Source organism: Jaculus jaculus, chromosome 13 (assembly GCF_020740685.1).
Source record: "Jaculus jaculus isolate mJacJac1 chromosome 13, mJacJac1.mat.Y.cur, whole genome shotgun sequence".
NCBI lineage: Eukaryota > Metazoa > Chordata > Mammalia > Rodentia > Dipodidae > Jaculus > Jaculus jaculus.
This window is the reverse complement of record NC_059114.1, coordinates 1,406,720-1,420,089: the sequence shown is the minus strand read 5'-3', so window position 1 is coordinate 1,420,089 and position 13,370 is coordinate 1,406,720. Positions and strand designations below refer to the sequence as shown.

The window sequence follows — 13,370 nt, the reverse complement described above, 5'->3', positions numbered from 1 at the left end:
CTCCTACCTCTGCCTCCCGAGTGCTGGGATTAAAGGTGTGCGCCACCACGCCTGGCTAAATTTTGGGTAATTTATATCAAAAGAATTTCCTAAGGTTTGGAAAAAATTCATCTTGTGTCCTATATATTAATTACATTTTAAAAACAACTTTACAGTTCAATTTTATGATGGAGCCTCTTATAGAAACATAAAATATATGTCTCTCCTACATTTTTAGTATGATTCAATAACTTAATTACCATGTTTTTTGTTTTTCGAGGCAGGGTCTCACTCTAGCCCAGGCTGACCTGGAATTCACTTTGTATTCTCAGGGTGGCCTCAAACTCATGGCAATCCTCCTACCTCTGCCTCCCGAGTGCTGGGATTAAAGGCATGTGCCACCATTCCGGCTTTTTTTTTTTTTTTCTTGGATGAACACATCACAAATTTATTATTTTACAATCCTGACCATTCCAGCTTTTAATTACCATCTTTTAAAACTTATTGGTCCCTTAATATCTTTAAATCATGACATTAGCCAACTATCCTAATTTCACTAAATCCAACTAATCCAATTAATAACTTCTTAATTTATAAGAGAAAAAAGTTTAATGACCAAAGAAAATGGCTCTACTTTGTAGTACTAAATGCTTAAAGCAAGGAGAGTGCTATATTTCTAAAAAAATTTTTTTGTTTGTTTGTTTTTGTTTTTGTTTTTCGAGGAAGGGGCTCACTGTAGCCCAGGCTGACCTGGAATTCACTATGTAGTTTCAGGGTGGCCTCAAACTCATGGCAATCCCCCTACCTCTGCCTCCCGAGTACTGGGATTAAAGGCGTGCACCACCACGTAAAAGAATTTTTTTTTTAAGACAAATATGTTGCTTTCAGAATTGCCTGGTCCTTTTATTTAAAAAAGTTTTTAAAAATTTTAAAAATTAATTAGTTAATTAGACAGAGAAAGAGGGAGAGAGAGAGATAAAATGGGTATGCCAGGGCCTCCAGCCACTGCAAACGAACTCCATACGCATGCACCCCATGCACCCCCTTGTACCTCTGGCTAACATGGGTCCTGGGGAATCGAACCTGGGTCCTTTGACTTTGCAGGCAAATGCTTTAACTACTAAGCCATCCCTATAGCCCTGCCTGGTCCTTTTTAGCATTAGTCCTGTCCAGTTTTATATGTGTGGCTGGGGAATTGAACAGTGGGCAGGCAGGGTTTCCATGCACCTTTAATTGCTGAGTCACCTTCCCAGCCCCCAGCTCCACAATTGTGAAATACAATCTCAATGGTCCTATTCTCAGCTGCAGTCATTATGCCAAAAGGAAGAGAGGCAGTCACTACCCTCGACTGATCTTGGTGTCCTCCCTCGCCAGGCCAGTCTAAGCCTGTTTCTCAAGGACCATGGTGATAATGAGAGGTGAGGTGGCTGGCCTTTACTCCGGGGGGACTGAGATGAATGTCCTCCCGCCCTGCAACCTTCCTTTCCAACAGTGAAGGTGCATGTGCACCCCGTGGCACCCTATGTGGTCTGTGCATTTTTTGAGAAGAAGTTTTCGAGTCTCCCTCTATCCTCTCTTTGCCTTCAGTGACAAGGACAACAGCCCTCAAGTCCCCAAGCACCAGTTTGCTGTGGAACCAGGTAATGGCTCCAACATTTCTGCCTTAAGCAACTTCCAGCCATTTTTGGCTATAGAAGAGCAGGAAGTCATGTCTCTGACAGCATTATTCAACATAGAAAGCAAAGGAGGAAGACTGTTCTTTATGCCTATTCTCTTGAAGGAAGAACGCTGGAAGACCTTGGAGGAGATGGCTCTCAATGGTGTGAGAGCTCCTCTGGACCTCAGTGGACTCTTCTGTGAAATGAAGTAAAGGAATATCCTGGGCTGGGGAAATGGCTTAGCAGTTAAGGCATTTCCCTGTGAAGCCAAAGGACCCTAGTTAAATTCTCCAGGACCCATGTAAGCCAGATACACAAAAGAGCACATGTATCTGGAGTTCATTTGCAGTGACCGAATGCCCTGGCAAGCCCATTCTCTCTTTCTATCTGCCTCTTCCTCTCTCTCTCAAATAAATAAATAAAATATACTTTTTTTTTTTAGTATTTATTTATTTATTTGAGAGCAACAGACACAGAAAGACAGATAGAGGGAGAGGAAGAGAATGGGCGCGCCAGGGCTTCCAGCCACTGCAAACGAACTCCAGACACGTACGCCCCCTTGTGCATCTGGCTAACGTGGGACCTGGGGAACCCAGCCTCGAACCGAGGTCCATAGGCTTCACAGGAGAGCACTTAACCGCTAAGCCATCTCTCCAGCCCAAATAAAATATTTTTAAAAAGACAAGAAATATCCTCCCAGCAGGATGCGACAGCCCATGCCTGTAATCCCAGCACTTGGAGGTCAGAGGTAGGAGGATCAGTAGTTCAAGGCTCTCCTCAGCTATACAGTGAGTTCAAGATCAGCCTGGGATACAAGATTTATCCCACAAAATGAACAGCAAAGGCCAGGTGTGGTGGGGCACAACTTTAAATGTAGTGCTCCAGAGGGGAGGCTGAGATAAAGGGATAACTATGAGTTTGAGCCTAGCCTAGAGCTACACAGTGAGTTCCAGGTTATCCTGCACCAGAGTGAGGCCCTACCTCAAAAATAAATAAATAGCCAGGGGTGGTGATGCAGGCCTTTAATTCCTGCACTTGGGAGGCAGAGGTAGGAGGATCGCCATGAGTTCAAGGCCTCCTGAAACTACATAGTGAATTCCAGGTCAGCCTGGGCTAGAGTGAGACCCTACCTTGAAAAACCAAATAAATAAATAAATAAATAAAATGAATACATAAATAAATACTTTCCAGGCTGAAGAGATTGCTTAACAGTTGAGGCTGATCTGGAACTCACTCAATAGTCTCAGGGTGGCTTTGAACTCATGGTGATCCTCCTACCTCTGCCTCCTGAGTGTTGGGATTCAAGGCATGCACCACCACGCCTTGCTTTCTCTGCTCTCTTTTATTTGATAGATGAGGGAGGAAAAGAGAGAGTGAGAGTGCGAGGGCCTCCAGACACTGCAAAGGAACTCCAGACGTGTGTGCCCCCTTGTGCATCTGGCTAACATGGGTCCTGGGGAATTGAACCCGAGTCCTTTGGCTTTGCAGGCAAACGCCTTAATCGGGAAGCCATCCCTCCAGCCCTCTCTGCTTTTTTTTTTTTCTTTTTTTTTTTTCCCCAAGGTAGGGTTTCACTCTAGCTCAGGTTGACCAAGAACTCACTATGTACTCTCAGGGTGGCCTCAAATTCACAGTGATCCTCCTACCTCTGTCTCCTGAGTGCTAGGATTAAAGGCGTGCGCCACCACGCCTGGCCCTCTCTGCTTTCTTAGTTGGACCCTCTAACATACACCAGCCAGCCTTGGGAGGGTCCTGCCCTATGGTAAGTATGTACCCTATCTCCCAGGAAAACATTTCTGTCTGCAGTCCTTGCACATCTACTGGGTAGGATAGAGCAGAGAAGTGTGTCGTTTCCCTTGGTCATGTTTTAACTTCTAAAGTACTTTTTTTCTATGAATACTTTAATGAGGAGTTGAACATAATAACATAGAAAAGTAACATTCTGATTGCTTTTTCTTTTTAAGATGCATACTTTTCTTAAGACTTTCATACAAGGTAATGGATGAATAATGTTAACCTGCTAAAGAAAACAAATTGACCACAAAAAAGGCACTTCTAATACCTGTTGTCATTATTCATGTCTTTGAAACAGACTGTAAAGCTCTCAAGTTTGGCTGGTTTGATTTTCTTTCGGAAACTCAACTCGGACTTCTGCAGCCCCCTGCTTTTGGATGCTGGGTGACACCTGTAGACAATCATCAGTTCAATGCGGTGTTGCTGGGAGTCAATGTTGCTTAAAACGGTGGTTGAGGAGGGTGAAGGTATATGTGCACTTCTCCTCCCAAGGGGTGTGAGCAGCCAGAGCTACCCCCCGAAGGAGCCCTACTTACATTCCATGGACAGACAAGTCATCCAGGAGGTGGGCTGGGACCAGTCCCCTGTGGCTACCATACTCACCATAGTAGAATCCCTTATCATCCACAGGCCCATAGACTGTGACCACATCTCCAGCCCTTAGTACCAGCTTGCCCTTTGCATGGACTCCCGCTCTCCCATCCCTGGGATCATAGTCCAAGGCTGCCACCATTGTTTTTGGGGTCCACAGTGTGGGTGTCCTAGAGTTCCCTTGGGGCATGAGAAAGGATCCCTGAGGGTCAGTAAGCCCCTCAAAGTCTTCAAGGTGGGTACCAGAGGGCAGTTGTCCTTGTGCTGGTAAATGCCACCTCCCATCAGTCTGCTCAGTACCCACCTCTACCTCGATCACTAGGTGACCAGGAATTTTCCCCACTTGCCCATTGCACTCGCCATAGTAGAAGCCGTGGTGGTCCTGAGAGCCCCACACTCTCAGCAGCTGCCCTTTCTGGAAGGTGAGCTCCTCCTCTGCAGCCTTGGGATTGGTAGACATCGCCAGGGGGCTATAATCAAAGAGGGCCACAAAGACCCTGGCTGGAGTATTGGCCTCTATCTTCAGCTGCTCAGGGTCATCACTAGACAGCTTAATGACTTTGCTGGTTGGAGCTGGGCAAAGCACTGTGCTGGGTTCATGAAGCAGGTGCATTTTCTTATCTCTTGGAGCCTGTCCTTGGCCATGCTGGGTCCTGAACATCTTTCTCTGCTTTGTCTTCCTGGCGTGCCAATAATCCAAGGACAGGGCCTCCTCCTCCTCTAAAACATGGTTGATGTCAGTTGCATAGTACTGGCTAGCACCTTGCTGATGAGGGGCGAACATTTGGGCATCTTGGCTCTGCCCAAGGGCTTTCTCAACAGCAACCTTCTCTGGACATGGTTCTTTCTTGGGCCCACACTCTGGGGATGGATGGACGAATCCTGGAGTGGGGCTTCTGATGATGCACATGTGCTGGTAGTGACCTTCTTTTGTCCCAGACTGGCCACTAGACAAAGGTAGACTGTGTTTCTGAGGACTCTTCCAAAGGAGCAGGTCCTTTCCACAGAGTTTCCAGGCCTCTGTGGACCCCTGAGCTTGATTGCCAGCTCTTTCTGAGCCCGGGTTGGACTCTGGGGTCAGCTTCCTTGGGCATTCTTCAGGGAATGCTTCTAGAAAGTTGGCCTGAGGCTCCCCACAATTTCCAGGAATATGCAGGTCAGCCTTGGTACTCAGAGAAGCCTGCAGCAGCTTCTGATGACAGACAGGGAAGGTGACTCTGCAGGCAGAAGGGTCACCATCAATGAAGCTAAAGGGAGGCGTCTCCAGGAATGGGTGACAAGGGAAGCAGTCCTCAGGGATCTGAGCCGGCACTGAATCCAGAGACTCGCCATAGAGTGACATGGTTCTCACTGAGACCTTCTGGCATACTAGGGGCACCTGAAGCTGGGAAAATTCCAGCAGGGTGTTCCCAGCGGTAGCATCAGCAACTTCCGCTACCTTGTGCCCATCTGCATACACAGCATAGCCAGTGACTTGTACTCCATTGGAGGACCCTGCTGAGTCAATGGTCACAGGGAGCCAGCTGACCACCAGGAAACCTGGTGAGGTGTGGTGCTCTACCAATACATCCAATGGGGGGAAGGGGGGTCCCGCTAAGGGCGTGTCAAAGGTGATGGTGTAGGACATAGTTTTCCAAGGCACTTGCCACAGGTCCCTGGGCAACTGCACCCCCACTCGCACCCGGTAGCATGTGCCAGGATGTAGGCCATGGAAGGTATAGCAGCTCACACCGGAGGGCGTCCGGGCATGCTCCTGGTCTTCAAGGTACACCACATGGGGATATCTGTGACTGCTACAGACCCAGGTGATCTCAGCTGAGGTAGCTGAAACACTTTGCAGTTGAAGCTGCCTGGGGGCCACTGATAGTGCTCCTTTGGCCTCTGGAAGGGATCTAGAGAAGCCTTGCTTCTCCATGCTTGGTGGTGAGCAGGGCCAACACGCTTCTGCCTTATTCTCCAAGATCTTTACCGCCATAGTATTTGTCTTGGAGTCTGCCTTTCCCATTTGGAATGGGCTTCTCTCCACTGATCCCTCAACTTCCTCAAGCAGTAAGCTGTCTTTCTTCAGGGCTTTGCTCTGCCCAGTTGGTAGTGTCATAGGGCCAAAGTCAGTACACTGGGGGAGTGGGCAGCTCAAGACAGGGCTGCCAGAAATCGGTTCTACCAAGTTGGAGGGCACCAGGCCCTGCCGCCCATCCACAAGCTTCCCTTCATAGAAGCCATCCTCATCCATGTCCCCAAAGACATAGACGTAGTCTCCAGCTGCGAGGGGAAGCTCCTTCTCGGGATGCTCATTAGGTCCCTCAAATGGGTTGTAGCTATACCTAGCCAGGAAGATCTTAGGCTTGGGAGAGGTGGGAGCCTCGGCGTCCCTCCCTTCTAAAGGAGCGGACACAGTGTCTGGCTCTAGGTCATCCACCTCACTTGCTGTGTCCATGTCCAGAGAAAAACAAGATGGCACTGTTGCCCACATAGACTCCATCTCAGAGGAAGAGTCTGACTGGGAGTTGGTTTTCTTGGCCTGGGACCTGCACTCCAGAGGCTGACTGGAAGGGCATCTGTCTGACACGTGAGGGGCACTGACTGGTTTTCCAAGGGCAACTTGGCTGTCTTGCAGGGAGAGACCAATAGGAGGCTGTATGTCTCTGATAGGCAATGACAATGCATGTTCTTCAGAGTTTGACTTGAACTTGGGCTTTCTGCTACCTGTGGCTGGGCCTTGGGTGGTCTCCCCTGGTTCCTCGGAAGGGTGGCCAGGCTGACACTGCAACCCCTGCATCTCTTTCCCAGGCTGGAGGTAACTCAGGGCCTTCTGTGGGTAGTACTGCAGCTGCTGTTGCCCGTCTTGCCTGCACACCGCTTGTTGCAGCAGCTGCGGCTGCTGAGCCAGCAGGCCGGTGGCTTCGAGTTCCTGACACGCGTGGCTCAGCTGTGAGTCGTTGTTCGGATTCGCCACCTTCCGCACCCAGTCTGCCAGGGCATGCAAACGGGCGTTCTCCTCCGCCAGCCAGGCGCCCTTGCGCAGAGCTGCCTCCAGCTGCGCCTCCGTTTCCTCGCTGCGCCGGCGCGCCGCAGCAGCCTGGGCGCTCAGCCTTTTGCATTCTAGCTGCTGCGCCCCCAGCTCGCGCCGCAAGGCCTGCACCTCGCAGGGTGCGCTCTGGCCGCCCGCCTCGGCCCCCGCAGCCGCGGCGGCAACGCCCTTACAATACTGCAGCGTCAACTGCCTTTGCAGGCGCAGCACTTCCCGCTGAGACTCACGTTGCAGTCGGTCCAAGTCGCTGATGTTGAGCCACTGCTTGCAGGGGGCGCCCTCTTCAGGATGCGAGGAGCCGCCGAGGTCGGTGGCGAGGCGCGCTTGCAGCAGGTGGCACTCCCGCCTCAGCTCTTCGATCTCCTTGTCCTTGGCCAGCAGCGCGCTGGCCTGTTCTGACAAATCCTGAGCGCGCTGGCGGGCAAATGCCTGGCACAGCTCCAGGCCCGCGAGGCTTTCGCCAGGTCCAGGCGCGCTCAAGGCCCGTAGATTGGTCTCCTGCAGTTTGCGGGCCCTGTCCTCCAGGCGTCGCGCCAGGCAGGTGAGCTCTGCGTGCTTCACTTTAAGTCGCTTGACTTTCTCTTCGGCCTCATCCGAGCAGCCCGCGCGCCGCAGCTGCATGTTCTCTTCGCGCAGGACCGAGCAGCGGCGCACCAGCACCTGCAACGCCTCGGCCAGCTCCGAGTTCTGAGTTACCAGTTCGTGGTAATGCAGTCGGGGCGGTGAAGGGTTCAGAGCTTGGCAGGGCTCCTTCTCGGAGTCCTCTTCCCGCGGGGTGCTACGTTTCCTATGTGCTGATGGTGGCGGCGGGTGACTGGGGGTGTCTGGGATGGAGGCGATGGTCGGGGAGGCCCTCACCTCGGATTTGGAGGCCTGGGGGCAATTCGGTGGGCTGTCAATGGAGCAGGAACGCGAAGTGGCCAAGGAATCTAGGGAGCTGGCGCGAGTGGGCAGCAGATCGTCCGGACAGCTGGAGCACTTAGCATCCAGGGAGCGGGAGCGGACGCGGACGCCACCAGCGCTCAGGCTTTCTAGGGATCGGAGTCTGCAGGCGGGCTTTTCTGGCGCCTGGTGAACGCTGCTCGGGGTTTCAGGGGACCGGTCTTCCGAGGGATGCAAGGCTTGGGGGTCCGTGGGTCCAGGCAGAACGGGCTGCCAGCGGAAGTGCTCCAGGATGTACTTGAGGAAGAGCTGGCGTTCCACTTCCAGCGCAGCCTGCAGGTGTCGGATGCGTGCGGCCTGCTCGCTGTCGGTTTCCCAGCGCAGTTGCGCCAGCACGTCCTGCAGGCGACAGTGACACTGCCCGGCGGCGACCTCGGAGGACGACGCCCCCGCGCGGCCGCAGAAACCGCGGTTCACCAGCTCCTGAGCCAGCTGCCGTTGCAGTTCCCGAGCCTGGCGCACCACGCCGTCGCGCTCCCGGTGCAGCAGCTGCTGCAGCTGCCGCTGCTCGGCCTCCTTCCAGCGCAGCAGCTGCCGGATCTCCGCCTCGCGCTCCCGCTGCACCTCCTCCTGCAGCTGCCGCAGCTCCCGGAAGCGCCGCGCCTCCCACTTGGAGCGCAGGTGGTCGGCCAGCTGCTGTCGCTCCCGCTCGGCGGACTCCCGCAGCTGCCGCGCCTGGGCCGCTGAGCGCCGCCGCTCCGCCCGTCCGCGCGCACGCTCCGCCTCCAGCTCCGCCCGCAGCTTCTCCAGCTCCCGTCTCTGCTCCTCCAGCACCGCCGCCGGCGGCCCCGGGCTGCCGGTCTTCTTGGGCGATGCGCGGCCACTACCCAAAGGGGTGGGAGAATCTTTGGTCATTGTGGCCACGGCCCTGACCTCGCCCGGCAGGCCAGTTAGTTAAGACAAACGGCCGCCTCGCCTCGGCCGCTGCCAACCGCCCCTTCCGGCGACCCTGGGGGTCTCCGCGCGCCCCTTCCGCCGCGGGGAGTGTCCCCCACCCCCACTCCCACCTCGGCCGCCTCTCCTCCCTACCTGAGCTGTAGCTTAGACAGGGTAGACACTCCTTCTCGGTGATGGCGCTTAGGATCCAGTCCCTGGCACGTCTAGGCCAATGTACCTGGTGGGAAGCAGGCCTGGGCACTTGACTCCTGGACCTAGAAAGGGAGGCCAAGTCTGTGGGCCACGGCTACAGTCCTGCCAGATGTTCTATTTTATGTAGCTACTTGAGTACTTTAACACGGTCTTTTCCTCTTCCAGGTAGGGTCTCTCACTAGCCCAGGGTGACCTGGAACTCATTCTGTAGCCCAGGCTGACTGAAATCATTACGATCCTTCTACTTCAGCCTTCTGAACTCACGAGCCATGAGGCTCAGCTAAGAGTTGAGGCAGCTGTGGGATGGAGGTTGGCACGTGAGAAGCTGAGATGTTGACCTTAGGTTTGACTCAGTTCTGGGCTCCTGGATATGACAGTTACAAGGAGGGTGGGCTTCATGGGAACTTCAACATAACTGTTTGACAGAGGAAGACCTGAGGCTTGGTGGCTACAGGTGGTGGCTCTCCAGGGCACACAGGCAAGTGTATTTGAGTTGGATTGTAATTTCAGGGTGGTGACTTGGGTTCCATAGCCTGTTTGATCTATTTCAGCCTCAAGTGGGCCTCAAACTGCCAGGTCTAGAGATCAGCCTGCCACCAAGAGTATTTGGGGTGAATTCCTGGGATCCCCACAGATACCATTTGGCAGCTATTCATGTCAGCACCTTCAGAGGCCTGTCAGAGGCATTCCAGAAGATAGGGGAGTAGATGAGCAAAGCAGGCCTTCTCCAGTTCTGGGCTTTTGGCCACCGTTGCACAGTTATTGACCATTGATTCTGAAATTAGGGAGAGTAGAGCCCTTGTTCTCCTTCCTCTGTTCTTGTGTAGAACCAACACACTGCCATGCCCAAATTAAATGAAGAATTGCAAACTTGGAAGCACATAATGTGGCATTAAATGGCTTTTCCATGTTACAGGCTTCTATGGGTCTTGCTTTCCCACTTATTAAATGAAAGAGATGTATTACATGGCTGGCTTTCATACTTGGTTCCAAAGCCAGGTGTGGTTGTGTGCACCTGTAATCCCAGCACATGGGAGGCTAGAGAAGGAGGATCCCTTGGGTTTTTTTTTTCTTTTTTTTTTTCAATTTTAATTTTATTATTTTTCTTTTCACAATTTTTTTAAACATTTTCCATGATTATAAAAAATATCCCATGGTTTGGCCAGGCGTGGTGGCGCACGCCTTTAATCCCAGCACTTGGGAGGCAGTGGTAGGAGGATCGCTGAGAGTTCGAGGCCACCCTGAGACTACAGAGTGAATTCCAGGTCAGCCTGAGCTAGAGTGAGACCCTACCTTGAAAAACCAAAAAAAAAAAAAAAAAAAAAAAAATCCCATGGTAATACCCTCTCCCCCCTTGTTTTATTTTTTTGAGGTAGGGCTTCACTCTGGTCCAGGCTGACCTGGAATTCACTATGGAGATCCTCCTACCTCTGCCTCCCAAGTGCTGGGGATTAAAGGCATGTGCCACCCAAGCTGGGTGTGCCTTTAAACCCAGCACTGGGAGGCAGAGGGTAGGAGGATCACCATGAGTTCAAGGCCATCCTGAGACTCCATAGTGAATTCCAGGTCAGCCTGGGCTAGAGTGAGACTCTACCTCGAAAAACCAAAAAACTAAAAATAAAATAAATAAATAATTTTTTGTTTTGTTTTGTTTTTGTCAAGATAGGGTCTCACTCTAGCTCAGGCTAACCTGGAATTCACTACGTAGCCTCAGGGTGACCTCGAACTCCTGGTGATCCTCCTACCCCTGTTTCCCAAGTACTGGGATCAAGGCGTGCGCCACCATGCCCGGCAATTTTTTTCTAAATTTATTTCCAAGCAGAGAGACATACAAGAGAAGAGAGGAGGGCTGGAGAGTTGGTTTAGTGGTTAAGGCGTTTACCTTCAAAGCCAAAGGACCCACATAAGCCAGGTGCACAAGGTGGTGCATGGGTCTAGAATTTGTTTGGAGTGGCTGGAGGCCTGGGTGTGCCCATTCTCTCTCTCTGTGCCTCTTTCTCTCTCTCAAATAAATAAATAAAATATTTTTTTAAAAAAGAGAAGAAAGCTGGGCGTGATGGCACACACCTTTAATCCCAGCCCTCAGGAGGCAGAGGTAGGAGGATCACCATGAGTTCGAGGCCACCCTGAAACTACATAGTGAATTCCAGGTCAGCCTGGGCCAGAGGGAAACCCAACTTCGAAAAACCAAAAAAAAAAAAAAAAAAAAAGAAAAAAAAAGGAAAGAAAAAGAGAGAGAGCATGGTGGCACATACCTTTAATCCCAGCACTTGGGAGGTAGAGGTAAGAGGATTGCTGTGAGTTCGAGACCACACTGATAGTATATAGTGAATTGCCAGGTCAGCCTGGAGGAGAGTGAAACCCTGTCTCGAAAGAAAGAAAGAAAGAAAGAAAGAAAGAAAGAAGGGAGGGAGGGAGGGAGGGAGGGAGGGAGGGAGGGAGGGAGGGAGGGAGGGAGGGAGGAAGGAAAGAAAGAAAGAAAGAAGGAAAGAAAGGAAGAAAGAAAGGAGGGAGGAGGGAGGAGGAAGGGAGGGAGGGAGGGAGGGAGGGAAGGAAGGAAGGAAAGAAAGGAAGAGAGAGAGGGAGAGAGAAAGAACAGAGGAGAGAATGGGCATACCAGGGCCTCTAGCTGCTGTAAGCAAAGTTTAGATGCATGTGTCTCTTTGTGCATCTGGGGAATTGAACTTTGGTCCTTAGGCTTTACAGGCAAGACCTTTAACCACTGAATCAGCTCTCTAGCCCTCCCCTGGGCTTGTCTTTTTTTTTGGAGGTATGATTTCACTCTAGCCCAGACTAACCTGGAATTCAGTATGTAATCTCAGGGTGGCCTCGAACTCATAGAGAGCCTCCTACCTCTGCCTCCCAAATGCTGGGATTAAAGGTGTGTGCCACCACACCCGGCCTCCCCTGGGTTTTAAAGAAGGAGAAAGTGAAGGAGAAGAGAAAAAAAAGAGGACTATTTAAAGTATTTTTTTTTTCGAGGTAGGGTCTCAATGTAGCTCGGACTGCTGGAATCCACTAGGTAGTTTCAGGCTGGCTTCAAACTCATGATGATCCTCCTTCCTCTGCCTCCAAAGTGCTGGGATTAAAGATGTGTGCCAGCCTGCCTGGCCTGAAGGATTTTTTAAAATATTTTTTAGGGCTGGAGAGATGGCTTAGCAATAAAGGCATTTGCCTGGAAAGCCAAAGGACCAAGGTTCCATTCCCCAGGACCCACGTGAAGCCATATGCACAAGGTGGCACATGCATCTGGAGTTCTTGTGCAGTGGCTAGAGATCCTGGCATACCCATTCTTTCTCTTTCTTTCTCTCTCTGCCTCTTTTTCTCTTTTTCAAATAAATAAATAACATACTTAGCCAGGTGTGGTGGTACACGCCTTTAATCCCAGCACTTGGGAGGCAGAGGTAGAAGGATACCCGTGAGTTTGCAGCCATCCTGAGACTACATAGTGAATTTCAGCTCAGCCTGAGCTAGAATGAGATCCCACCTCTAAAAAATCAAAATATATATGGGTACTGGGGAATTGAGCCTCTAACTGGGATCCTTAGGCTTCACAGGCAAGTGCTTAACTGCTAAACCATCTCTCCAGCCCCGGCTTTAAACTTTTTAGAATGGAGCTCCTACAAACCCAGTTTTCCACTCAGCTTCCTTTATCTTCATGATAATGCATTTTTATGTCTTTTCTTTGCTGCTTTCTCAGCATCTAGGACAAGATAGCACACAGTTGGGGGTGTTTGCATACATGAGTAAAAAGATAAGAGACAGCTAGGCGTGGTGGCGCACACCTTTAATCCCAGCACTTGAGAGGCAGAGGTAGGAAGATGGCCATGAGTTTGAAGCCAGTCTGAGACTACACAGTGAATTCTAGGTCAGCCTGGACTAGAGTGAAACCCTACCTTGAAAAATCAAAAACAAAATAAACAAACAGATAGCGATGACCCCAGCTGTCTCTATCCTCATGGAGATGATGGTTTGAGGAGAACACAAAGGGACATGGCTTGATTAGTGGTGTGGGTGAGGAATATAGAGAAAAGGCTCTTATCAGAGTAGATTTTCTGGAAGAAAAGACACATGAGCTGGAATCTGAAGGAGGAGAGGATGTGGGGACTGCTCAGAGGAGCTGAAGGGGCATTTTTAGGCAAAGGAAATAGAAACTGGGGCCAGGGGAGGTGTAGTTGCACGTACCTTTTTTTTTTTTTTTTTTTTGAGGAGCTCCACCAACACCAGCAGGATGCTGGGTCTCCTTTTTTTTTTTTTTTTTTTTTGTTTTGTTTTGTTTTTCGAGG

General features: G+C 51.0%; 1 protein-coding gene across 1 annotated transcript; it reads right to left on the bottom strand.

The window, feature by feature from the left end:
* Positions 1-3,564: 3,564 nt before the first annotated feature.
* LOC101598750 (RIMS-binding protein 3) lies at positions 3,565-8,850 on the bottom strand. Its single transcript, XM_045132418.1, has one exon. It carries the CDS (start codon positions 8,848-8,850, stop codon positions 3,964-3,966), a length of 4,887 nt encoding a protein of 1,628 aa, XP_044988353.1. The 3' UTR covers positions 3,565-3,963.
* Positions 8,851-13,370: the final 4,520 nt, after the last annotated feature.

Coding starts and splice junctions, on each gene's coding strand:
- LOC101598750 (XM_045132418.1), bottom strand. CDS start 8,850: ATGACCAAAGATTCTCCCACCCCTTTGGGTAGTGGCCGCGCATCGCCC.